A 27877-nucleotide genomic window follows, 5' to 3' on the forward strand; every position below is an offset into this window, starting at 1 on the left:
TTTCCCTCAGGATCAATAAAGTATCTATCTATCTATCTATCTATCTATCTATCTATCTATCTATCTATCTATCTATCTATCTATCTATCTATCTATCTATCTATCTATCTATCTTAGGATTGAGATCTTAAAAAATAGGAGGCCAAGTCAAAGCCTTGAACTTGTTGTTGAGTTCCTAAAGGTCACCTTCCATTGCTGTGCGGCCTTGTTCTGATGCTAAAGTGCCCATTGTAAGGGCTTTCTGAGGTGGACAAGGATCAACATTGATACCCTTACTGGTTGGTTGCTACGCATGCATTGTGTTTTCTGACACTAATGACCGGTCAGTGGTTCACAGGTTTTCCTTCCTGAAATACATTTTGATACAACTGCAGACTGGAAACACCTGACAAGAGCTGAAGATCTGAAGATGGAGAGGCACCATTAAAGTTGCTCACATTCTTACTATTACCAACTTATTCTACTTTTAAAACATCAAATTTAAAGACAAAATGTTCCTTTACTTCCTAATATATCCTACCAACTGACAGATGCCACTTCAAAAGATGGTCAGTGTTACCTGTCTGTGGTCATACTTGTATGGCTCCTCACTGCTCCTCCTATGCAAAGGTTTTGAGATCTACAAACCCTTAAATGTGAAGGTTAGACTTGATACATAAAACTGGCCCAGGGCAATAATAGAGAAGGCAATGGCAAACATACTAGTATCTGAGGTGCTAAAGTTAAATGTTTCTTTGGCCCATCCATCTTCTACAACAAGGCAATACATGAAAATGCATCACAAAAATATATTAGGCTTCCATCTTTAATGAGAACAATATCATGTTTTTTTTTAATTCATTCTTGAGTTGGATTATATTTAGAGGTAAAAGAAACTCTTCGAATCCAAAGTTCAATAGCTCCAAGATTAGCGGCAAGTCGTGTTTAATTATCGTGATCTTGAAATTGAACCAAATAATCGGAATTTTTGCTGCGCTCACACAGCTCTATCATCAGCCATATCATCCACACAATGTTCTGCAGACTTTGTGGCTCAATAAAAGAATCACCCGACCTCCTACTTTACCTACCAATGGACAAAAGTCACAACTCCTACGGTTCGCATGGTCGTCAACATTTCTGCCCATATGCTGAAACAACAGAAACTCCAGTTAGGAGTTTCCAACAGTCTGATAAACAGAAGTATTGACCCAAAACTACTGCAACTAATTAAAACACCACCTTGTGTGTGCTACTCCAAATGGAAACGGGAATACATTTGAATCACTTATTTGCTTCAGTTCCCAAGCTCCGTTTCTCAGCCAGCTTTCTCTTGCCTTTCTTTATCTTTCCCTCCACTCACCTTCTCTCTCTCTCTGTCTCAGTAAGGAGACAGGGTTGTGATGGATCCAGCTGTCCTGTCTTAACTTCCTCCGAGCAGCTACTCCCTCTTTGATGACTTTGCGGTGAAGGCAGACATCTTGCACATTAACATATGATTGTGGCCCATGTATTATTTGTGTGTGGAGGGACTGAAGGAAAGGATCGGGTGAAATCCCGATGCAGGCTGTCATCCGAAAGAGAGGGAGCTAAAGAGAGACGGCACTTGAAAAGTCCAAGTGTCACATCGTTCATGTGGAAGGAGTGCAAAGATGGAAGTGCTCACGGTCTTCTTTGGCTGTAATATGTGGCAGGAGTAGAGAAAGCAGGTCAAGGGGACAGAGGGTTTGTGAAGTTTTAAGACTTTTAGACTAAAACATTGACTTAAATCAGTCCCCCAAGGACTCCACAGGCTTCTTTTGGATAGTCGGAGACTAAGATGTCATGTTTTCAAATCCAAATGTTTTGAGGCGTGTTATTCAGTGAAACACTTTAAACTTCCACTGACAAACAAACAGTCCAATAAAGACATATACTGGTTGAGGGACTTCTTTTGGCTCCTGACATCACTTCCTGTCTTTTAGAAGGCCAAAGAAAATGTGTAAAAAATTGAACGAACTTAAAGGAAACAGCCAAGCTGTGCATGTGCACTACAATGCTATCCATGTAAGCCAGGGGTGCTCATGCTTTTCCGGCATGTGAGCTACTTCTAAAACGACCAAGTCAAAATGATCTACCTAATATAGAAATGCAAATCATAGATAGTAGATCGCGATCGACGTATTGGGCAACCTTGATGTAAGCAAAGAAGAAAATGCTGTTCTACTCGTGACTGAGGCTGCCGGACGAGTATAAAACCACTGATCAGAGTCAGGGGGAATACTACGCCAGAGTCTTCATGATCAGGGCTGACACACATCAGTGAAGAAGCTTCTGGAAATGTAAAAACACCATTGATTGAGAGACTGAACAAGAGACTTTTTTTTTTTTACAGCTGAAGTGGAAATCTTAATGACAGAAAAAAAAAGAATAAATACTCGCTAAAGGATATCTAGAATCGGATTTATTATTATGGAGTCCCTGTGTAAAGCCTTCATAAAAGACACTGTCATCGTCGGCTGGTTAAAGACGCTCTGACAGAGAGGCGGTTGCACCTGATACTCTTTGTAATGGGGCAGCTGTCTCCTGCACACAAGAATGTCTCAGGCCTGCAGCATTCCAGACATATTAAAGACAGACAGTAACCATGGCTTCTGAAAAGTCATACCACATTTACAAAATAAAGGAGGTTGGCATGTAATTGGCAGAGAACTGATTAGAGTGATGCTTACAGCATGGGGGGGGGGGGGGGGGGGGGGGGGGGGGGGGATTGGGTGTTTGGACCTATTTGTGGGAAAGTTGCAGAGATTGGGCCACACTGCATTGCTGCGCAGTAGACATGGATCAGCTGTTTTTGTGTTAACTTTTGCGATCACCACACTGAGACTTTTAAGCAGGGAGGATTTCATTATTTCAATATTAGCGAGGCAGTGAAATTCCACGAAGACGGATTCATGGGTCCATTCCTGCTTCAACGTCACATTATTGAGAGCAGGGAGGCCATTTCCTCCAGTGCACGCCAGCCATTAGGCCCCGCAAGACACGCGCAAAGTGCAGCAGCATACCTAGAGAATCACTCTGTTCTCCAGTATTGATTTTAAACTACAACTTTTAGATCCTGCTCTCAGTGGCGCTTCCACTTTTAAGACGAGGCAGATGAGATTTATCACCGACGACACAGGAGATGAGAAGCGGTGATATGTTCAGCGCTGTCACTCTCTCAACGCGGGCATTAGTCACCATGCCTGTGCTCCTCTGATCTGTTGTCTGTCATCCCCACTCTTAGACATGCATCACAATCACACAAAGCTGAAACACACACACACTCACACACTTTTCGCTATGAAAAAGAGATGTTCAATTTCCCCCCCCCCCTCACTAAGTGGACAGCTCATGTCCTTCAGAAAAGCGTGCAGGAAACAAGGCCTTGTCGGTGGATGGATTCTCCCTGGCACGTCCTGTCAGCTCGTCCAGGTGATCAGAGAGGAGCATGGGTAATTTATAGGACTGAAGGCAACAGTGTGATACGGCGCGACACAACTCACCATGATCGACTGTCTCCACGTCTTCCTCTAAAGCTTACTGTGTGTGTTTCTAAGTTTCCGTCATCGTTAGTTGGGAATGGTGAGAAAATACAAAAAAAAAAAAAACTGATGAGGAACTGTAGATTAGTGTGAGGAAGGAAGATTGAAGTAGTCATCTCGCCAGAATACAGGGGCCCATTCTTTGAATATTTGATGCAGACGGATAGCTGTTCACTCCAGTGGAACAAACTGGATTGGAGTCCAGCCGCTCATCTGGAAAAGGCTGTAATTTGAAGTTGTCACTGTGGAATGTCCTTAAGATCCTCATTTTCCAAAACTTCCACCTATAGGCCACAAACCCGCTGCTGAGGGTTGTGGGTTGCACACACACATAGACACATGTTGTGTTTATGCACTCGTACTCACATACCCAGGCAGTAAGATGTCACAGGACCATTTAAAAAAAAAAAAATGTTTGTGCCATAACGCTCGTTTGGATGGAGGGTGGGTAGAGAGATTCCCAACAATCTTGGTCCTTCAAAATATTATTTTAGGGGATCGTCGGTGGCGCAGTGGCAGGGCGCGCGATCCCATGTATTGAGGCTATAGTCCTCGCGCGCGGGCGGCCCGGGTTCGCGTCCGGCCTGTGGCCCATTTCCCGCATGTCTCTCCCCACTCTCTCTCCCCCTTTCCGACTCTATCCACTGTCCTCCCTCTATAATAAAGGCATAAAAGGCCCAAAAATAAATCTTAAAAAAAAAAAAAAAAAAAAATATATTATTTTAGTTTGAATATATCGATCTATACTTTAGAACAGATCATGATTAAAAAGAAAAACAAGCTGGCTAACAGCCTACCGAAGCGGCACAAACAGCCGTCTTCAGCTTTGTTGCTCTCAGCACGGTCTGCCACTTCAGTAAGCCTGTTAATTACACGCACCTTTGACCTGAGCACGAGTTCACTGAGCTCACAGGTGTGAACGCAGGAGCATGCTCACCTAATATAAGTCAGCATAATCACCTTCCTAAAGTTAAAGAAAAACATTCATTCACCAAGGAAAGGAAGCATAAAAACAAAACCACAACATTTAAGGAGCCACACCTCACACACAGACAGGAATTCACTCTTTTTCTTCATTCAAACCTGGACACACTATCACCATCATGTGAGAAATATTTCAGGAAGTTACCACCTCCATGATTCTTTTTCACTGTTTCTAAGAAGGAAAGTGTGAAACTATCGGGCTTGCTGCTGTTGGGTTTTTTTTAAAGACATTTTTGGGACAATTTTTTTGCCTTTATTGGACAGGACAGCTTAAGACAGACAGAAAATGTTGGGAGGAGAGAGTAGTGGATGAAAAGCCTCAAATGGCCGAGGTCGGACTCAAACCCATAGTGGCTTTGACGAGGACTATAACCTCTGTACATAGGGCGCACAACAGAACCGCTCGGGCACCGCAGGATAGCTGTTTTTTTCACACCGAATTTATTGGAAAACAAAAATGTACTGTACGTTTAAGATTTAGACTTCTGCGTAGAATCTATGACTGTTTAGCTAAAGGTACATTGTTCTCTGATGTTAAAGAAATCGCTGCAGACGTTAAACCAATGTATCAAATGTATGATATATCTGTAAATAACAGTGCCCGACTTCCTCCTTCATGTCTCTCAGTGGACCAACTCTCCCATCTTCTCCCTCAACTTATTTACTTCCTGTACATTCCATCACCTCGGGTATCTCCTAAGTTTTTTTCTTCACAACAATCATTGCAGTATAATCAACTGCTGCTCAATATTATATATTCATCATATTTATACACTTGGTTTCAGTCGCCATGGTTTCCTGTATACGGACAGGCAAAGAATGAGTCGGAACCAGAAACTGGCGATATCACTAGCATAGACATGGCACTGCCAACATTGGTTTGTAGGCGGAGAATTGCAGACAAACCAACGCACGCGTTTGTGGCGCTCACGATGGTGTAGGCCCCGACGGCGTGGATCTGAGGCAGAAGTATTAACCAGGCTTTATACTGATTAATAACGTGTGCTCAACATTCATCCCACCTGGATGTTTGACTGTCGGTACATTTTGTGCAAACACTTTGATTCATTTTTCATTACTTCACTCAGTGAGTATGTCGACTGTGTTGCTGCATGCTGGTGAAATCAAATGACAGAATCAGATGGACTGGCAACTGTACAAACTGCACGAGCAAACATCAAATAGAAACGGCTGCTGTAGCTTTGCCAGATTTTTTTCTTTTCGAGAGAGAAAACCGAATGTGAGAGCAGAGAATTAAACTCCAAATGGAGTGACAGTGATATTCTCCTTTACATAAACTGGAAGTCACGTCACATATTTCTATGTGTGTTTTAACTTTCACGTCTTCTTCTGCAGTATTAAACTGATGCAGATACACTGCAGGTGTAAACACCCATATCACCAGACATTTCCCACCCCCACACATAAAGACAAAAAAAGTACTTTTAATATGAAGTTTTTCTAACTTCTTTCCACCCTTGCCACTTATGTACATCACGGGTCGATTGAATAAAAATGTTCTTTTTTGTAGACTTTCATCCTATAAACTTAATTTTGTTCCAGCTTGTTTTACATACATTCTCAACAAAGCAATTTTCACACAATAGCTTCCTGTTTTTGTAATACTGCCTCCACAGTATCTAGCATCATTAACAGAGCGTCTACAATCATTGTGTCAAAACAGTTCACACTTACCCACACGTGATAGCTGGCGACGGCTCATCTCACCTAACGATTCCTATCTCTTCCTTTAAAGGTGTAAGTGTAACCTCCACGCCTCCCAGTGCCTGCTGCAGGATGGGAACCTCCAGTGCCAGTGTGAACATAACACCACGGGCCAGGACTGCCAGCGCTGCAGGAAAGGCTTCAAGGCCAAGTCCTGGAAGGCTGGTTCCTACCTGCCCACACCCAATGGAACCCCCAACACCTGTACGTACCCATTTATAGATCAAACCTCATCAATGTGACGCATACTAAGACAGAACACTAATGAACCCTTTCGTATTATTTAGCTTACTGGATGTGTTAAAACATGAGAATGAATGAAATTCTTCTGACAGGATGTCCTGGGAAGGTCCTCAATCCTGAGGCCCTGCTGCAGATCTTTTTTTTTTCTCCTACTGAATTCAAATCCAACATGCACTCTCTACTTCTTGCTGACACTTACGTATGAAAAGTGGCATCAGTTGCATGTTTTTTGTTTTTTTTTAAATCCATAATTGCAGACAGCTTTATTTATCAAAAGGGTGGTACACAGGAGAAAATAACTAGCCTGCATCAATTAAAAAGGAAATGAATTCATCCACCAAGCCATTTCAAAGTATCTTATTAAAACCTTATATTGAGGGGTTTTTTTCCCCTGGTGTCTCAGTTTGTTTCCAGTCTGACAGGCAACATATGTAAAACTGTGAATTTTATTTATTTTCAAAATCGTGGATTGAAATGTGATAAAACAAGTCCGACTTTGTTACAGATTTTTTTTAGTCTTTATGAATAGGGCTGAAGCGCAGTCTATGGGTGAAGTCGCTGTCGATGAATTAAAAAGGTAGTGAACCAAAAAGTGGGAATAAATTCAAGTTTTACAAATCTGTATGGCCAGTAAGAACCTGTGACGTCACTATACAGACTCTACACCAATCAGAACTCTTTATACTCCCAGTATTTTTATTTCTCTTTTTACAGTAAGTTTCAATTTTGCTGCTACAATGATTTAGATGAAGTAAATGTGATTCAGTTACATCTTTCTAATCATACATGATTACTCGTGACATTTCTTCTTTAAAAAATGAAAGTGTCGGCAGGTATTTTAAATCTCATTCCTCAGCATTCTTGATTGATGAACGCCGAGGTTTCCTCACAACTCTCAGGTTCCTCATTGAAAAACAGGATCAATAGAGCAAGTTGAAAAGGAACAGATTAGTTAAGAGGAAATGAAGGAGCTCTCCGAGTTGTCGTCACCTCTGTGCAGAGAGCAGATCAGAGCGCCGTAAAACCGTGGGAGTGCGTGGGGGGAAATCCTCTTGGAGAGAGAAGCCTGCAACATTAGCTCGCGCTGATAAAATAATAATCTAGGGCAACCCCTCCCTACTTCTATCCCTTCCCACAAACAGAGATCTACCCACATGCACAGAGAGACACACAGAGGAACACACACACACCTTTACCTGCACACACTCTGGCTCTAATGTCAACCCTTTTTATCAAGCGCTTGTTCCCAAGTCACTTCTAATGGTTCCGACACACACCTTCAGAGCAAAGTCTGGCATCCCATTAGTAGAAGTTTAAAAATTTAAATGTTTGCAACTTGTTTCGCTTGAAATGTGACACAAAATGGCCATGGCTCGCCGAACTGTTTGGTCCCAACTGGTTGCATTATGCATGCTAGGCCAACTAAAAATACAATCTCGGAAGGAAAAAAAAAAAAAAAAACATGCAGAAAAGGCAAAAAGTTTGGATTCAAGCATAGCAGTGAAGCAATGCTCAAAACATGCATATATTATAAGATGCTCTGAATGTGAAAGGGGTTTTGGAGGAGGAATGAGAAGAGTTTAAAGGGACCCCCCCCCCCCCCCACTCCTGTCTAACTGGTCAAAAGGTTGTGCCATTGTGTCGAAACTTTATTTTTTTTTGTGGCCCAACAGGGGAAAGGACTTGAGCAGCGGTGGCAGGAATTTTCCGTGCACAGTCCTGAAACTATTATTAGTCAGTTGAACCACTGCCAGAACAGTTGCTTTTAAGTCCCGCCTCTTACAAGGAATAAAAGCCTATCATTGTTGAGGATTTTGGGGTGGCAGCTGAAGTGGCTGATTAGATTTGAAGGGGGTCCGTGCCACCCCTGGACACCCCCTCCTTGGACACGCCCCTGAGAGACGGGCTTTAGCAGCTTTGAACGTTTACACATGGATTAAACAACTATATTTATACCTCCAAGTTAAAAAAAGATATGATTGGTGGAGACATGCTAAAGAAATGCTCTGGACCTACATGTGCATGCGTACGCTTTATGTCGCCGCTGCAAAAGTAAAAAAAAAAAAAAAAAAAGTCTGCACACTCCCGTGGAGGTAACAAATTAAGAGGGGCATGGAGGCGGAGGCGGTGCAGACCCAGAAATGAGCCTAAAAACATTGAGCGGTGGTAAGCTGCTGTTTTGCAGAAGAGCTCCAAAAATCTCTCCGCCACTTGAGTCTGATGAATGAGGCAGAGTCAAGACTTTAGGCAATTTGTATGCATAAATAAACACGTTCTCATCTCCTCTTCCTCTGCTTATTCTCTTTCAGGTACGATTGCTGGTTCACCCTCCGGTTCCAGTAAGTAATAACGCAAAGCAAAGCAGAAAAGGCTTCTATTTCTGTATCATCTCTTTCTCTCGCTCTCGCCCTCTCTTTTTGTTGCGTTCTTTTTCAAATTTAAGTTTCAACCCAACACCTCCCCTTCTGTACATCTCCTAAACTCTCTCCCCTCTCGCCCCCTGTGATGTTCAGCGGGCTCTCTCGTCAGTCATTTCTCTTTTCTCCCTGCATCTCCTCTGTCAGTGCTGCAGCTCGGGCCCTGTGTGCTTCATTATTAATAGGCCTTTCTGTCGCCATGTCCTTTCATCACAGCACATCACACTAACCTGCACAGGAGGAATTCTTCCACAGTTCTGCTGCCTCTCTCATTCAGACTAAAGACAGCGCTGGTGATGGATTGAAAGAAAGATAGACTTTAAAGGGGTGGGGGGGGGGGTGTATTGGATGGGACGGGAGAAGTTTGGGTGAGGATGGGTGCTGGAGAAGAGAGACAGAAAGAGAGAGAGAGAGGGGAATGGGAGAGGAGGACGTTGGCATATGTTCGTGTGTTGTAATGCAGTGTGATTCTGGGTGAGGAGCTCGGGGAGGCAGGAATAAAAGGGAATTTGATTAGGGATTCTCTCTGTGGAGAGGCTCTCAGCCTCCGAGCTGTTAGACAGAAACGATCGGCAAAGTGGCAACATCAACCCTGACAGCACTGGGCTTTTCTCCACATGGCCGGACAGTAAAAAGGCTGCTGCATGGATAAACTGAGCAATTGGACTGCACTGCAGAAGTCTGTCTCCTCTCACAATTAGATACAATTGTGTGCTTATTTGGAAAGATAAGGGATGGAAAGAATGATTCTTGCAAATATGCTGACAATTAGTCGAGTGGTTTAATCTCAGGTTTTAGTGTTTGTCTGTTAATTGTTGAGTTTTGCACCTGTGCCGCTGATTAGCCTTAGCTCATACATTTACTGTTCCTGAAGCTGAAGATGACACGGAGGATGGAGCTGAAGGAGAAGCCGAGGGTGAAGCTGAAGGTGAGGGTGAGCCCGAGGGTGAAGCAGAGAGCGCCATAACCACCTCAGAAGCTGAATGGTCCCCAGAGCAGTTTGGAACCCCTCAGGAAGGTGCGGGGGGAAAAAAGTAGATTAGCCATAGATAGAGCTAGACAGTTCATACTTAGTTAGTTAAATACTGATCATTGCACTCCCCGGAAGTATTTATTGGACAGACGTACTCTCTGCTGAAATCTCTTATCTTCCAAAAGATTTGTTTCCAATTTGTGAGTCCTGAAAGCAGAGACATTATTTGAAAAAAAGAAAGAAAAAAAAGCAACGGGGGTTTCAATGATTTTGTAGTGCCAGTTGTCATTTGTTACTTCAAGTCTTAAAATACTAGATAAGCTAAGAATGAAAAACGAGTGACTTGATATTTGCTCCAGCGTTTGTCCAGCAAAAGGTACGATCACGGCCAACAACAACACGCCACGTGAGAGAGGAAAGGTGTTGGTGGAAAGCACAAACAGAATGGAGCCCGACATAGAGTGGACTCGTGGACGGAGTCTTTTGACCGCTGTCCGACAGATTGACAGTACTAATGAGCGACCCATGGCAGAGAAACATAGCGGACCATTTTTGCTTTAAGGGGATGTGTTTTGTTTTGGGGTTGTTGTTTTTTTTGTTTTGTTTTTTTTCGCCACAGAAAAGATATATGATCAGTAAGTACTCATTCATAAAGTAATGTGACTACTTGAGTATTTGAATGACTTTAAATGTCCGTCACTACAGATCATAATCTGGCTTCAGTGAAACACTATAAGGACTGTGTGAGTCGGAGTGCGGAGACTTTCATAGTGTATATTAGAAGTGCAGGATTGGTACTTTAACATATAAATACTTTACTAAATAATATATAATATAAAAATAAAAAAAAACAATGTTGTGGAGACTTGTAAAGAAACAAATGCGTGTGTCAGCGTGCTTAAAGACACTGAAATGCAAAGTGTTTGCATCTATGTATCATACATAATACATCTTACAGACTTACTGTAAGATGTACATTGGCCAATTCCCCTGCTGTATGACTCTGTGACGTCAATGAGGGATGGGGGTTGTCCCGTGTTGAGAGTAAGGGCGTCAAACTGTACCAGCATTCAGACTTTATTTGTTCTGACAGACTGATTTTAAGCAGGATGTGAACAGAGTCTGTCAGCCGCTTGAATGTACAGTCAAGTGGACCTGAGAAGCACGGCTCGGCCTCATGCTAAATTTAAACCTGCCAGCTTGGTAGGCTGCGGACCTATCGCGTTCCATCAGAAAAGCACTTAGGAAGTGGGCGGAGCTGGGATTTGGGCTCCGCTGTGATGTCAAGCGACTTTTTCTCCTTCTTCTTCTTGTCTGAAGGAAATCCATTAAGAGCGTTTGTTGAACAGCACAGCACTTTTGTTGTTTGGCTGACATCAGTAGGGAACTCAGATAAGTCAATGATCAGCTGTGATTTAGGAGAGGCTGACAAAAGGCTTTAACACAGGCCTGTGTAAGCTTTTTGAAGTCCTCCGGGAAGCAGACAACATCACACGATCACATATAGACACGTTTCAAACATGGAGTCATAAAGAGATTATTAAATTAGATTTCCCATCCAAAAACTGGACCTCTACTGATGATTATTGTTATATTCTCAACTCTATTTTTCACAAAACCCTTTATTTGTAGTCAAAAAAAGATTTTCTAAACGGGGGAAAAAAAAGGTTTAATAATTCTTTATTTCTGACCGACCAACCAAAGCTAAATCTTTTTTGAATTTGCAATCATAGAAGAAAAGTCGGATTCCAAGGATCTCTTGATTTAAAATCTAAGACGATGCGGGCGTTACTTAATCCTGCATTCCTTTCAATGGCCAGCAGGGGGAGACTGAAATGTTCCCATTTAGAGTTTAATGGGCCATAAATCAGTTAATGCTTATGGGGTGTGTCTTCCTGTAACTAAGACAATAACACAGCGATGTGTTGAAATCCAAACCCATGCTGTCAAACATGTATAGTTACTTCTAGTTCCAAAACAACCAAGACCCAGATATGCCAAACTCAAAGGTTTAAAAAATTAAGTAAACAAACCAATGAGTAAAAAGAATGGGGGTGTGTTCACTGACATCAATTACTTACAAATTAAAAGCCTTACTTTGACTATTTGGACAAAATTAAAAACCTCATTTTATTCTGAAATATATATATGTTTACATACAGAGTTCATATATTAGTACAGCAGTAAGAAGTATTCGTATAATATTCAATGTTTGGAATAAACTAAAGAAAGTTTCGATAAACCCCACAGACATAACAACTATTCTGCTCGACTTTTGGGACACATCTGATTTTTTTATATCTCAGGTTGCTTGAACCTGACCCCGATGTGAACAAAAGCTTGTTATCGCTGTCAGTGTGCGAGTGTGTGGGAGTGTGTGTGTGCGCATGTCTACGTGTAGATTCATGTTGGGCATATGGTGCAGTTCTGTGAAACCCATAAATCATCCTCATCCCTTACTCTTCCTCCCAGGGATCGGAGGTCGAAGGTTCCCTTTTCAGCCAGCGGCCACCTCTACTGTGTGTGTGTGTCTGTGTGTGTGTGTGTGTGTGTGTGTGTGTGTGTGCATGCAAAAAAAAAAAAAAATCACAATCTGGATTCATACAAACATGCATGTACTTTTTGCTCGTATTCACATTCAGACCAAGCTGCATTTACGTCAGAGTTGCACAAATAGACGATACTCGGGCGTGCCGCCCACTGTAGGTGTTTTTTTGTTTGTTTGTTTTTCACAGCTGCCAAATAGGCTTTATTTCTGACCTTTTATTATCACATTTTAACAAGAATGGTGCAGCCGTAGCACACACTGATGCACACACACCTACTTTCTTATACACACCTACTTGCACACATAGGTTTGACGGTTTTGTGTGGCTGAGGGTTCTGTCATGTTGTAAGTAGATTGCACTAAAACCCTTTGATGTGTACGTTCTTTTTAAATAGTGCTAACTGCAGAATGTGCACATTAAAGGTTGTCTTTGCTGTGTTAGCAGACTGTTTAAACAGCCGGGGATTTTATTGGTCCATTTTTCATCCTCACAAACATCGGTTATATAAATCATATTTGTGGTATTATTACTTTTCCAGGAATCTAAAAATGCTAATCCGAGCTTGGGTATGTATTGTGGGATTTTTTTTTTTCCACAAAGATCTATGACGAGATTTGAAGTGTGTGCAGCTGAAGCACATATATCCTCACAAACATCACAGTCGACTTACAGCTTGCACAGCTTGTCATAGTAGTTGCGCCCTTTAGTCGTGTCCCTGCCCCAGTTAAAACCACCGAGCATGCTCAGATGAGGATTAGTGATCTATTGGCAAGGGAGTCTGATCCACAGAGGCAGCAGCTGATTGGTCGGCTGGACAGATGGGCGTTTGGCAAAGAGAGGAGGGGGCGGGGGGGGGGAGGTCAGCGAAACCAAATCCTAAAACCTAGTCATACATCTACCAGGCAGCCACCATGACCTTGCATGACCCTACTTCATCTTTGCATTCAGAGGCAGATCCCAGGGCTGCAGAAGACCCTGAATACAGATAAAGTACAAGCAGGCACACATGTAGTCGACACTGCACATGTACTACATTAGATTAACCACAATCACATCTGTGCAGAATCTTCGCTCCTCTTAATTAAACTCCCTGCAGTCCCATATTAAAAAAAAAAAAATCTGAACTTGCACTTCGGCTGAATCACGTCTGAAATATCATGTGTCGTATTAAAAAACATCCACGCTGTCACTCCGTCCGTCCGCATTAGCAGTCCTAGCAAAACGTTAACTGGTCCTGAATCTCAATGGCGTCATTACAGTGGGGCCTAATCAATGTCCGACTCTGTTGTAATGACTGAAGGGAATGCTGAGACTGACAGGTGGCATTAGACGTTATTGTATCATTTCTCAGGCTGTATTAATGCTTCTGACAAATAATCTCATTATATACTACAGTCAGAACACAGATAGACCTAGCTGAAATTTGTGTGAGTGTTTGTGTGTGTTTGTGTGTTTTTTTTTCTGTGTGTGAGCGTGTTCGTCCATCTGCACAGACTGACGGGCACATGTCACAGGATTATGTAACGGATCAGATTAGATGGATGTCTCGTATGTGAAAGTGATGGCGCTGTTACATGCCTGAAAATGACTAATACCTCACCCTCACCCTTTTTTTTTTGTTTGTTTGTTTTTTTTTTGTTTGTATGTATGTTTCACTTCCACACACAGAGTTTGTTGCCTCCAGAAGCCCCGTGTCAGAGGCTGGAAACTCACAATACAGCCCTCTGCACCCTCTTGATTTTGATCTAAGTGAAGGTAGGCACTTGGAAGACTAGGTAGAATTGGTCAATTTGGTCATGCCTGCAGCGTGATTACTCTAAATTAGACCAGAATGAAAGTGAAAGTTGTGTCAACTTTTACTTTTATTCATAATGTAGAGCTTACTGGGGGGCAAAAAAAAAAAACCGGACCCCAATTCCCTTGCTAGCACCAAGATTAAAGCCTGCCAGTTTCCTTTTTCTGTGCCTGCTTGACGCTTTCTCCATGTCTGCTTTTTAACTGTCTGCTTTCATACAATAATACTTTCCTCCGGAGGTGGACAACTCACCAGGGAACACAGACATTTTTATGCAGTCATGTGAATGTGGAAGGAGTTTTCTGACACGCAATTTGGGGGAGGGGTGGGGGGGGGCATTACAAGGCAGCCACAACGTTCTTAGTTTGAAGGATTAAAGAGTTGACCATTCTTCCTCTAATGGCTTTAATCAAGATATCAACATCCTCCTGTAGACGTGCTCTTAAGTGCAACACAAAGATTATGTTAACAGGCACACTCAGTCCCCTAACCAGTGTTTTCACCCCATTCATGACCAAGCCTTCCATGGAAGTTCATCGTCTACAGTACATGAGTGTGATGACTGTGTTGGGCATCGCTCCAGTCGACTGGTTGTAAGCCAGTTTACCTTTCGCTGCTCCGACAAGACTCCATGCGTCCTCTGGACAGTAGAGCGGGGAGAGCATATGAATTTGTTTCACTGACTAGTAAATTAGCGAAGGTGATTTTGTGCAGGTTTCACGAGTTAGTTACCTCCGAAATAAGACTCCCATAGGCTCGAGTCCAAATTTAAGACGCAATACTTTATGATTGGAAAAAGTACAATAATCATACAGGAGATACGGACAGTTTAAACAGGGAAACTTGTACCAGTAGTTCTATGTCTTCAGATTGTATCTCAGCCTCTACGTTGTAGCATTGTGCATTATTCTATTTATAGGTATATGTCATTGATTCAGGGCTGATGTAAATGAGATTCCCATGACGTTTTATGTCTGAGATTTTGAGATGACAAAATTGAGTGTCTGAAAACACATATGCACACATCCGCACACAACATTGCAAGTGTAAATCGGAGCAGTACACTCTGACAAGCAGTGCGTGATTTCATTTTACAACCATATTAACAATAGTCACACCTCGAGCAGTCATTGTGTTTTAAAGACACAAAAACACAATTCTCCAGCACTGAAGGGGTCGTGGAAAACATTTGGAGTTAAGCCGATCTCGGCAGTGTGAAATCACACATTCATTGTGCATTCTCACTTCTCTCTGTGTGTGTGTGTGTGTGTGTGTGTGTGTCGCTGTGCTCGCTTGTGTGTGAGTCGATGTAGGCTAGGCTTTCTTTGTATAAACAATCTGAGGCTACATCTTCTATGCTAATGTCGTAGCCCGCTCATTCCTCTTTGCATTTACATCCCCTGTCTTCGTGCTACTGATGCAACAGACAACAAAGCTCAACCAGCAGAATCCAGCAGATACACGAGCACACAAAAAGATACCCATAGACCCTTTGTCTAAGCCTCAACTGGTGCACTATGGGGCCCTTTGAATTCAGTTTGACTTATTCCACATTCTGTTGGATTTTTTTTTCCAACTTTTTTTTCACATTTTTGTTTCATGTTTATGTGCTAGATATTAAAGCACTTTAGTCAACACTTTTGTCTAATAATGTGGAGGACGATTTTAAACTGTAATGAATATCCATGAAGTATTTGTTGACATTTGTCCAGTGCTTCAGTTAAATACATATCTTTTGTACACCTGACTAATTTGGACCATACTTCCCCCAAAATGAGCTTCTTGTTACTTGTCACTTTGATTGTTATCATTATGATTTTTAAGTAATAATTGTTGGTCTTTCCCTTTAATAGACAATACAACTTGGAGAGAGACTGAAAATATGAGGGAAGAGAGAGTGGGGGCGACATGCCAGAAAGAGCTGGTAGCCCAAACATCGCCAACTAAATCTAGCTCTACGTCTACTCCAAGCTGATTGGTCGATGTGTTGAAGATGACTTACACTTTAAACTGTCCACTGTGACAATAAACTTCCTGCTAAGTTAAAAACCCAGATAAATACTTTGGCATGTAGGCAGTTCATTGATTCACGCAGGAAATTCGCAGGTTAAGGTGGCAAATGGTTTATTGGTATTGAAGTCACCTTGCCGTCAATCATGTTTTTTAAAACCTTTTGATAGCATCAAATTGCTAGCTACATATACTTCCCAAGATGGACAGACGTCCCATGTACAGAGGCTGTCGTCTTTGAGGGGAGCAGCCTGGGTTCGACTCTGACCTTTGGCTTTTTGCGGCATGTTGTTCTCTATTTTCTCTTCCCTCCATTATCCCTCTAACAGAGGCATTAAAGTCTCAAAAAATAGCGCGATAACTCTGCGATAACGATCCCAACAAAACTTAGTTTGAGAAAAATGTATATGACCAGTGTACAGTCTTTTCAGAGGATAAAAGACAGACGCAGTCGCTCTGCATCAAACTAAAACAAGACTACAACGTTAGAAAGAAAGCTAGTTTCCATCAGAAAGATTTGACACTCTTCATGTTACAGCACAAGTTTTCCCTCCTTCAGTATTCTATCTCTCAGAAGAGTTCAAGACACCAGACGAGTTCATACCTTCTATAACAATTCCTGACCCTCCACATCTGTCGGTCCCAGAGGAGCCCACACATCACTCTGTTCATCATCATCTTCATCCGATCACAATTGAGTCCATCCTTCATCCCCTGACTCCTGTTCGCCATCATACAAGCATGTCTGAAGCTGAGGGGAAACACTCAGAGTCGAGGGAAAGTGAGAGAGGAGGTAAGGCACATCTAGTAGTAGTAGCAGCAGGAACATAGAAACATCTCATTTAAACCGAGTCCATTATTTTCCTGGTGGTGAAAGTGATGGTTTTATGATGTGGAAAAATGTGGAGGTGGCCAATTTTCCAGGAGGTGAAAGTGATTAGCATGTTCTTGTGTTGTTCAGCATCATACCACATGTCATTGAAGCTTATTGGATTTAGGTAGAGGCAGTGAAATCTGATTAATGTTTGAGTGAGTGAGGCTGTTTTGAGAGCAAAGAGAGTGATAAAAAAAAAAGGACCAGCAGGGGAAGGTTTTAAAATTCTGACTTCAGTTGACATTGTCTTTGCATCATTCAGAGGCACTGAGAGGATTGTGGAGCGTCAGCAACGGGATCAGAGTGACGTAAAGACACGATAACAAGAGAGACGGAATAAGGACTAAGGACGGGCTCCGACTACAGATGCTGAGGGCTGATACCTCATTTCGCCAATGAATGTTTGAACACCTTTGTTGGTCCAAAAGATTGGAACCAGATTTCCAGAAGTGTTTGTTTGATTCTTAAACCTCTGAAACAGCTCGCACGACCAGCCGCGTTTAGAAGGATTTGGAATAAAGATGATAAGCACTTTAGCATCAGACATTAACAACAGCTAGCTTACTACTACTGAAAGAAAACTAACATTTCTTACTGAAGCATTTTTATGTCCAAGAAGGAAAAGTCCCGATTTAGTTTTTACTGCAAAACTGCAACTACATCTGCCTCTCCTCAGATCACGTGAGATTATACAAACTGATGTGAAGTTAAAGGTGTGCAACTTTGGGGCGGCGGTAACTCAGTTTATAGGGACTTGGGTAAGGAACCAGGGGGGTTGTTGGTTCAAGTACCAGTGCAAGTATGAAAGTTGGTCTGGTTGCTACAAAGGTACGAGGTCACTTACTGAGTTATGCCGAGATGCCCTTAAGCAAGGCACTGAACCCCCAACGGCTCTGGTAGCAGCCCCATTCTGACATCGCTCTACAACTGCATGCTAATAGGACCCGTTTGTGCATGTGTCTAATTCTGGCCTCGGTGTGTGAGCAGCAGGCCTCTAAATAACAGTGTGAAACCTTTATGCCTGTGAAGGAAGTGTTTTTTTTTTTTTTTTTAAGGATTTCCTGAATGCCTGACATGCCTTCTTCTCGCAGAGAAAGAGGTAACCCTTTTGCTCAGACGGCCTGTGTCTGATGTCAGGTCAGTTTGTGGCTGAGCTGATTGAGATTGATGCCAAGAACTGTTGAAATCGCTCCTGCCCTCAGGGCAGCAAGGGTTACTGAGATTAAATGCATTTATGCTTACTGCTGTGATACATCAGCCTTTGAAACAACTGTGATTCAGAATGTTGCACTCCCGCTAGAGAGTTTTTTTTTGTTTCTTTTCTGAATCTAGTGTGTGTGTGAAGTGACTGATGTGTGCGCGAGTAGGTATAGCGGGGCCGTGAGTCGGACATGAGTAGTGGTAAACAGGGGGTTACTTTGATGAGATGTAACGATGGCTCAACGCCAGTTGTGTGAAACGGTTCAGGGTGCGGTGAGAACAGCTGCTGGCGCCCTGTCTCACCGGAGCTCAAGGGAGAAGGGGGGCGGGGGGGGATGAAGGGGAGTGAGTGGGCGGGAGGGAGGGAGGTTGCCTGAAGGGGGACGCTCCACAGGGGAGCAGGATGCTTGCAGGATGCCCCTCTCGGAAGAAAAAAAGAACAACTGGAGACGTACAACGCCTGCACAAAAACACCTCAAGGGGAAACACAGATGGAAGCGTGCAGCCCTGTACTCTCCTGTGGTCCGGTGATCATTAGTCCCTCAATGATGTGCACAGCGTGGTCGCATCATGTGATTGGTTATCTGTTGTTTTTTTTGCTTTTTTAAAATCAATATCATCTCTGCAGTGTTTTGATTTAATGAATCATGCCTGTGTTGCAGTGAATGGAAAGGTAGAAGAAGGAGGAGGGCAGATGATCCATAAACTGAACTAGTTTCACATCTCTCTGCTTTCATTTGTGCTCACTCTAGTCCTAAAAACATAGAGCAAAGGATGCTGGGAATTGTATAAAGCCCTCTGGGAAAGTGATACATACACAGAAAGAGAGAAATAAAAGGAAATTTTTAGCAAGAGGCAATTAAAAATGCAGTAAAAGCAGCATTGCTTTTGCTAAGTTTTCTCTGGTACCTTTATGGATTGGTGCTGTTTTGTGTAAGCGCTGCACAAGAGAGAACATTTAATCTAAACATAAGGAAGTAAAACAATGACAATATGCCAATGTAATACTAAAGAGTATTGTAAAAGAGTGAATATTTTTGGGCAAACATTGAGACAAAAATAGTAGCAGACCATCGTTTTTTTGCCAGAACAAAGAAAGAAAACCACATAAGGCAAGTTAGAACAAGTGCCAGTCAGAAAATTCCATGACATTCAGATAAAAGGAAGTGCATGTCATTTTTTTTCACACCCAGGCTAAAAGTGTAGTGATGAAGGAGTTTCTCAAGCCTCTCTGACTTTCACAGCTTTTTTCCCAAGCCCAGGGCGGAGGCCCCTGCAGGGGCAATCCACTATCTGACAGAGAAAGAAAAAAAGAAAGAAAGAGAAGAAGGAAAACAAGGTCTCAGAGGAAGACGAGGCCAGATGATATCAGTAATCTTTACCCACTGCGGGATCAGCCTCATTATAAAGTTCTTACTAGTCAGATTTTTTTTTTTTTTTTTTTTTTTGGGGGGGGGTTGTGAGAGACATGTTGTATAGGCTACCTCACATGATGATGATTTTGTGTTCAGTCTTCTACAACTCTGAGGAAAATGTACCAGAGAATCGCGGCCGTGCAACCTTACAACGGCAGCCCTGGGAAGAAAGGGAGGAAGTGGAGGAGGAGGAGGATAATGAAAGAATAGCAGAAATCTCAGGTACTTTGGCAACATGTAGCAGTGTGAATATACAATTCTTAAAAATCAGCCGTATACCTTACAAAGGTATAAATCCCTAGCTGAAGGAAATGTAAAGTAGCAAAAAGCTAAGTTAACTTGTAATTAGCGGAACGATAAAAGTAACCGTTGTTAGACAATAACAAATGAGCGAACCAATATTTCATGATAAATCTAAATTTATTTTTAGCTACCAAGAGCTTAGTCACCATGACTAACAATAACACTACACTAACTCTTCGCTGACATGTTAGCTAGCTAGCTCTATTTTTAGCTGGCTAGCCAACATCCCTGTTAACTCAGACATATATAAGTAATGTTTGGCACAACATTATTTAAGAGTGCTGTTAGCTAGAGAGTGATGTTAAAATAAATAAATAATAAAACAGGACTGCCCCTGTGTCTGATATCACCCACTACTCACTTTATAGTGCACTGTACAGCAAATTTTAAGAATTGTATACTATTTTTCAATAAAATTCATGTTTATTATGTTTCTATAATATTTAATTGTTTCGAAAAACTTAAAAATACTCAGTAAAATAGTTATTACCAAAATATACACTATCTTATTTTATCATTGATCGCCGGCCAGTATTGAAGCTTGTCCTTTAACTTTAACTTTATTTGTAAAGGGACCATGTACAATATTAAACATAAATGTTGCCATTTGATGTATTGCACCAGAGTTAGCTCAGGGCTAATTTACTGTCTGGCGAGTTTTAGTTGTTTAGTTTTTTATTTTATTTGAACAGGGGCAGTGTACAATATACATTAACCTCAAAAGGGAGAGATGCATTGTACCAGGATGTAGCACTTGTGCTAATTTCCGCCTGCAGTCCCTGCAGTGGGTGAGCATGGTCATGCGATGGTGTATGTATTGTGCCGTTGAGCTCACTATACTGTAGTCCACTACAGAGAGCTTCCTAGTTAGCCTTTGATTAACCAATTGCATTGGTTGATCAAAGGCTGTGTTCAATAAGGCACGGTAAAGAGGTTATTGTGTTTACATGACAATCTGAAACACAGTCTCAAAAGTTTACTTTCAAAAAGATTGTCTTCAACCCGAGACTTACATAAGAGCAAAAAATCTGCCATGTGTATTTGGTGACTGTAGATTAATATACTCTGGTGTTTAGATGCATTAAATATACTCCTATAATGAGTTAAACATGACAGATCACCGCCAGCCTAAACCTCAAAAACAATAGAACGGAATCCAAATTTATCTTTTCATGGATATGAGTCTGTCAGTCAAGCGACACAGCAACAACATAATTTTAGCACCAACACGAGGGGTGTCATATTTTCTATCTGAGACTGGAGCTGAAGGGCATGAAATAAAAAACTTGAAGAAGGATGAAGCAAAAGTAAATTTATTCTTCAGGGTGCCGTGCTGACAAAAGAGCATGTATAATTTAGAGTGGGAGATGTTTTTGCTACTTATGTCAATGACAATTGTCGTGCTTCACTTCTGTACAAATCTGAGGGACCACCACATGAGAGTCCCGGCCACAAAACCTTATCTGAGAACAGAGAGGAAAGGAAGGAGGAAGGAAGAGAAACTCACAGGACATGTATTGTTTCTGTTTGTACTGTAGTGGGTAAAGTCAACTGTGCTTAGTTGTAGTGGTGTAAAAAGCAATAGAACTCTGTATGTTGAAGCAAAAACATTGAGCTTTTAAAACTAAAAGCTGGTAACAGGAGGGCCTGCATCTATGTTTGTCCTTCTTTGTTTTACAATAATCGTGGTGGGACAGTCTCTTACAAGCCTCATGGCCACAAAACAACCTCGTCTGAGAACGGGGAAGAAAAAAAAGAAGAGACAGCTAAATCTTTTCAATTGTAGTGTTGGTATAGTGTAGAGCTTCCCCGTTGTGCAGATGTGGAGTAGATCTAAATAAAGCTTGAATGCATATAGAGCAAAGAGAACAAGACTGTGAGGAGAAAGTTAACTCTTCAGTATGTGGTAGACGTAGTGCCCTTCAAGGTCCTTAGTGTTGTGTTTTATAGTTTTAAATATGCAGTGGGTACATTTCCTCATAAGCTTCACCAATAGAGTAATATGAGCGCCTGAAAAGCATAAATATCCAAGTGTGAGATTATTTCTGCTTTCAGTATTAATAAAGATTATGTGTTTTTAGTTCCCAATAGTTTTGAGGGAAAAATGCCTCAGCATTGGGTGGAAAGGGAGGAGGAAAAGGAGGAGGAAGAAAAGGAAGATGAGGAGGAGCAGGCGAAAGAAGAGGAACAAAAGGAAATTGTGAAGGACAAGGAGGAAGAAAAAGCTGAAAGCAAAGGTATCTTGGTTCAATGTGGTAGTAGTAGCTGTGTTTGTAGAATCAACCTGGAAGTACGCATGGTGTGCAATAAGCACAGAGCTACGGTGTGACGTTTTGGAAGGTATGTCTCCTTGAAGGGAAGCAGATCGTCAAGCTCGAATCCTTTCCAATATCAGGAAGTGAATTTTTTGGGAACCACGTACATCTTTTGACTTGTCTCTCAATGTTATATTGATCAAAATGGAATTGGATGTCATCTCCTCTTGATTTATAAGGCTGGCAAACTGGCTCATTGGCTCAAACTGGCTATTGTTTCTACCTAGGGTGCTGGAATAGACCCAGGATAGAAGTTATTAGTCAGGCAACAAAATTTGGGAATAAATAAATACATACTATGTGGGGAAAACAACATGATTTTTGGTGTCCAAAGCTTTCTGGTGTACAGTTATTGATCTAGTAGTATTACCCATTGGTGTTTTAGAGGGCATTAGCTGTACACATCAAACTGTCTGTATGGAGAGTAAAAGAATAAGGACACAACTGCTGCAATGTAATGAACCCATGTCCTATCACCTAAAGAAGACTTTAGTTTTTAGGAATCTCTAAAGCGGCTAACAATCTGATAGTAGACGGGTTTCTTTAACTCAAACCCATTCTCATTTATTAAGTTGCTAGCTTGACTGCAAACGAACTGCACGAAAAGGGAAATCATGGGCCTGAAAAACCACTGGCTTCACCAAAGGCTTAAAATAATGTCTCTAAAATAATCTCTACACCCAGAGACTGTGCCATTTGTATGTAAAGTTAATATAAGAAATTCTGTTTGAAAGGTTACAAATGCAATCAATTACTTCAGTGATAAAACTAAATTCCACAGTTTACCAAGACTTAAGTGAAATGGCAAGCAATATTTAAAAAGTGGATGTTTTTGGTGGGGGGTTTTCAGTGTCAAGAAGACAATATTTCAATATATAATTGTGGTTTTCAGCTTCAGGGCCCCTAATTGTGACCCCTGGCCAAAAATCAACTTTTTCTGAGAATGTGCAAGAAAAGGAGGAAGAGGAGCGTAAAGGTATATCCTCAAATGTACAGTAGTGAAGGCTGTGGCTTTATGTAGTTTAGTATGCAGTAGTAAGCTTTTTTAGCGGCAGAAAAACACTGGCATTCTGTGTTTCTTATTGTTGTCAGTTTTGCTAATGATGATTTTGATTGGGGTTTGTCAGCCACCCAAATTTTTGAGGCACCCGTGCGTGAGTCTCCTGTTCACAAAACCTCAACCGAGAACAGGGAGGGCAGGAAGGAGCAGGAGAGAGAAGCTGAAAGTAAAGGTACCTCTTTTTGTGTATTGGTAGCAATGATTTTACCGTTGCCGAATATGTAATTGACACTAGTGGTATTTTAGTCTCCAATCATTTTAAAGGACATGGACATGGGACACGTGGTCACAAACCATCAGGGCTTCCAGTGAAAAAAGAGAACGAGCAGGTTGAGGTGAAAGGAAGAAAACCTGAGAAGACAGGTATGTGGTTTTACATAGTGTAGGCCAAGTCATAGATATACAGTACTGTAGTAGACTTGGGATGTAGTATAAATTCAGTTCATGATATTGTATTGTGTTATGTCAACCTTTGAAACCTCTGAACATTTTCTCAATTAGTCTCTCCACTGAGAACTTCTCGTTTTTATGAACAGTATATTTTTTTCCTTTGGTTTCACCCGCTCTCATTTAATTGCATCATGTTGTTTTAGCCTTTTGTTCTGCGATGATTTAAAGGCGTCTCTCTGAAGAATTAGGACCCCAGCTGTCTCGAAACCCTTGAGTCATTTTATTCAAACTGTAGTTTTGGATGAATGATGGATATTATAATTGATACTTCCATTTACTGTTTTTTTCTTGGGGATAAATATGTGCATTAATTGCTTTGAAACATGATAAATAAAATGTTTAAATTGTCAAGGAACTTTAGACTTTGGCTCATTTGGGTCTTACTTTTCTCCCAGACAAAGACTCAAGCTCAACGTGGGATTAGAAAAGTTAATAAAACACTAAAAAGGCGATAGCTGAAGGATGGAGGCTGACTCACTCATGCAGATTGTGATGCTCAGAAATAATGAGTTACAGTAAAGTATATGGGGGATGTGAAAAATGTGAACATAAACTATGTTCCCTTTGCTTAATTTGACAACAATGATTGTGGTATGACAGACTCCAGAAACTTTGAGGGACCTGTTCGTGGGACTCACCGCGCCAAAATAACCACACCATCGGAGGAGGGGGAGGAGAAGTTTGATCGAGAGCAAGAGGAGAAAGAGAAAAAGGAGATGAAAGAAAAGGAATTGGAGGAGGAAGCAAACGAAGTGGAGAAGGAAGTAAAAGAAGTAGAGAAGGAGGCCAAAGAAGTAGAGAAGGAAGTAAAAGAAGTGGAGAAAGAAGTAAAAGAAGTGGAGAAGGAAGCACAAGAAGTGGAGAAAGAAGTAAAAGAAATGGAGAAGGAAGCAAAAGAAGTGGAGAAGGAAGCAAAAGAAGTGGAGAAGGAAGCAAAAGAAGGGGAGAAGGAAGCAAAAGAAGTGGAAAAGGAAGTAAAAGAAGTGGAGAAGGAAGCCAAAGAAGTGGAGAAGGAAGCCAAAGAAGTGGAGAAGAAAGCAAAAGAAGTGGAGAAGGAAGCCAAAGAAGTGGAGAAGGAAGCCAAAGAAGTGGAGAAGAAAGTAAAAGAAGTGGAGAAAGAAGTAAAAGAAGTGGAGAAGGAAGCGAAAGAAGTGGAGAAAGAAGTAAAAGAAGTGGAGAAAGAAGTAAAAGAAGTGGAGAAGGAAGCAAAAGAAGTGGAGAAGGAAGCAAAAGAAGTGGAGAAGGAAGTAAAAGAAGTGGAGAAGGAAGCAAAAGAAGTGGAGAAGGAAGCACAAGAAGTGGAGAAAGAAGTAAAAGAAATGGAGAAGGAAGCAAAAGAAGTGGAGAAGGAAGCAAAAGAAGTGGAGAAGGAAGCAAAAGAAGGGGAGAAGGAAGCAAAAGAAGTGGAAAAGGAAGCAAAAGAAGTGGAGAAGGAAGCAAAAGAAGTGGAGGAGGAAGCAAAAGAAGTGGAGAAGGAAAAGAAGATAGAAATTATGGAGGAAGGTACATTTATAGAGACAGTGTAATAATGTGATATTAGTATGTTTATATATTATGTAAAATATAGATCTGTCATATTAAAAACAGAAGAAATCTGCCTTAATCTATACTCTTTATCTTAATTGATGTTTTCCAGTCTCTAATCGTGTACCTCAGACCCATGGCCACAAACTAACACCTGTGCAGAAGGAGCAAAAAGAAGGGACAGGTATTTTTATTTATTATAGGTTGCAATGTAGATAAGTTAAAGGGGCTATATGATTTGTTTGCTCTTGCTGGTGTGCTCATGCACAAGTGAGCATGTTCATCAGCTGCAAAATTCACTTGGTCTACAGGCATTAGCTTACCTTTTCAATAGATGTGAAGCCATCTCTGGGTCAGTTTTCATCCCCAAAACCGATCAAAGCTCCCTCCATGAATGTAAAGTTCTCCCGTGTTCACTTTTCGCCCGACTCCGGTCAGATTGTATTTTAGCTCAACTGGCTTCTATAAAACCTCTTTTTTTGTTTCTTGCACTTATGTGAAGTCTGCAAAGGAGTCTATGTTGTGCGAGAGGCCGGTTTACTATTTGTAACAACAGACCCCATCTTAGTTTCATTGTCCATCAAGTCAGGCACAACTGTTCTCTGTAAGTAGACCTGTGTGAGGAGGACGTTGAGAACGCCCAACATCACTTCCTGCAGCTTTCGCGAGAAATTAAACCTGGATTTCTCAAAAAATTAAAAAAATTAGACAGGCAACATACATAGATAGTGAACGTCTCACTTTTAACATCAATTAACCGTTCTCTTACTTAAGGGCGATAAAACCCGATTTAATTATGTGAGAAAGTCACGTATAGCCCCTTTAATGTAGTATTGTAGTTAAGCTAGCTAAATAAAAATACATATTTTAGCATATTTTAAGCTGAAATTACATCCAAAAAAGTATTTTATTGATTTTTAAGAAAAAGCATAATAAAATGACCCATGCCATTTGTTTTGTCAATGATGATGTTGTCAGTCAACCAACAAGTTCATAAGCAACTTAAGTCAACCTCACCAGAGCACAGAGAGAAAAGAGAGGACGAGGAGCAAAAAGGTACTTCCTTATGCCAATGTAGTCATAGCTATCCCTTGATGTAGTTCACTTAGTTAACCTAGGGTTTATCAAGAATCAGCCCCTTTGGACTACAAAAATATACATCTTATTTGACTGTAATGGTGATGTGGGGGGTTTCAAATAAACCTGAGGGGAACTTGAGAGAGAACTGCTGAGAAAAAAAGGCAGTTTATGTTTGAAATACATAGTAGATAACTTTTTCTTTGAGATTTCAAATAATGCCACCAAAAAAGGGAAATCAATTTAATATAATATTTGGCTTACTCTATTTACAAAAATTGTTGTATGTCAGTTTCTTCTGAGGGACAGGCACGTGACAGTCAAGTCCCTAAAACTAGATCCGCGTCTGAAATCATCATGGAAATACTGGAGGAAGAAAAACAAGTTGAGAAGAAAGGTAATTTGGAAATCATTATTCAGAGCTTAACTTTAATTACAGGTTAAATGTGGAAAATGAAAACAAAAACAAGTAGATGGAGTAGCCTAAATGTACTGAATGTCCTTTAAGGGTCATGATAGCCTTTGGGTCAATATCATGAGCAGAATCTTGATTTAACGATCAAAAATGTTTGTCAGTTTCCCAAACGCCTGGGACTCCTGGTCAAAAGGCAACGACCGTATCTGAACAAGGAGGAGAGGAGCGAAGAGAACAAAAACCAGAAGTGAAAGGTACATCTTTTAGACAGAAGTGTTCATGTTTTTGTAGCTTAAAGCAACAGTATGTAGCAAGTTCAGTTTGGTGCGATTTGGTGCCCCCTGAAGGTCTCCGAGTGTAACATCGGTGTTAAAGAACACAAAGTTTTGTTCTGCTTTCTAGTTATAGACCAAATACACCTGTTGACAAGCAGAACGTCCCATAGTCTTTTTGTCTAAGCAGTCAAAGACCTGACAAACCTGTTGAAAGTTTTTGAAGTGTTACATCAACTTTAAATTTTTACAATTTTAAAACAAAAAACTTAGATAGTGTTGCTTTAAAGTACCGTCGTGTAATATACAAGTAGTGATTCACAAACATTTACCACTTTAACACCCTAAACGTTACAAACACCCGCCCTGAAACATGAAACAGCCAAAGTGCATCCCTAATGATTTCTTCTTATGCTGATGATGTTGTTTTATTTCAGTCACCCCAAAACCTGAGGGACAAGTACCTGCAACTCAGGGCCCCAAAAAGGCAACCGCTGTACATGAGAGAAAAGGTATTGTCTTTGTAGATGTAGTGGTGTTGCGGTTATTATTTTGCAGAAGGACTTTCCTTACAAGCTAAATTTGCCAACGCGCTGAAAAATGGGACCGCAGAAGTGTATTCTTGTTTCTGTACATCTGTTCAACTGCACTGTAGCCTGTGGGTAAACGTGAGCTATAAAATCTGCTGCAACCAACATTAGAAGTATTTTTTTTTACAGATGAGGGAACAAGGT

The 27877-nt window shown here is 41.2% G+C and overlaps 2 protein-coding genes across 6 annotated transcripts in view; both read left to right on the forward strand.

The window, feature by feature from the left end:
- The window catches only part of ntng2b (netrin g2b), a 70262-nt gene that overhangs the window by 33472 nt on the left and 8913 nt on the right, over positions 1 to 27877 (forward strand). For 2 of the 5 annotated variants that reach the window (XM_079363618.1, XM_079363620.1), the window contains exons 1-10: positions 20382 to 22267; positions 23238 to 23321; positions 23473 to 23577; positions 23652 to 23768; positions 24456 to 25358; positions 25492 to 25563; positions 26358 to 26435; positions 26749 to 26853; positions 27033 to 27125; positions 27581 to 27655. In XM_079363618.1, the coding sequence (XP_079219744.1) occupies positions 22135 to 22267; positions 23238 to 23321; positions 23473 to 23577; positions 23652 to 23768; positions 24456 to 25358; positions 25492 to 25563; positions 26358 to 26435; positions 26749 to 26853; positions 27033 to 27125; positions 27581 to 27655 (1765 nt within the window). In that variant the 5' untranslated portion in view covers positions 20382 to 22134. Of the gene's footprint in view, positions 1 to 6282; positions 6456 to 8803; positions 8834 to 20381; positions 22268 to 23237; positions 23322 to 23472; positions 23578 to 23651; positions 23769 to 24455; positions 25359 to 25491; positions 25564 to 26357; positions 26436 to 26748; positions 26854 to 27032; positions 27126 to 27580; positions 27656 to 27877 lie in introns of those variants that run through there. The other 3 variants (XM_079363621.1, XM_079363622.1, XM_079363619.1) reach the window with 2 other exon arrangements.
- On the forward strand, positions 9286 to 20308 carry LOC306836554 (uncharacterized protein; the record flags this gene model as incomplete). The annotated part of the gene is made up of 5 exons (XM_079363729.1): positions 9286 to 9289; positions 9756 to 9929; positions 14102 to 14188; positions 16798 to 17031; positions 19824 to 20308. 5 exons carry the CDS (start codon positions 9286 to 9288, stop codon positions 20027 to 20029), a joined length of 705 nt encoding a protein of 234 aa, XP_079219855.1. The 3' UTR covers positions 20030 to 20308.

This window comes from Symphodus melops (genome assembly GCF_947650265.1).
Source record: "Symphodus melops genome assembly, chromosome: 16".
Lineage (NCBI taxonomy): Eukaryota > Metazoa > Chordata > Actinopteri > Labriformes > Labridae > Symphodus > Symphodus melops.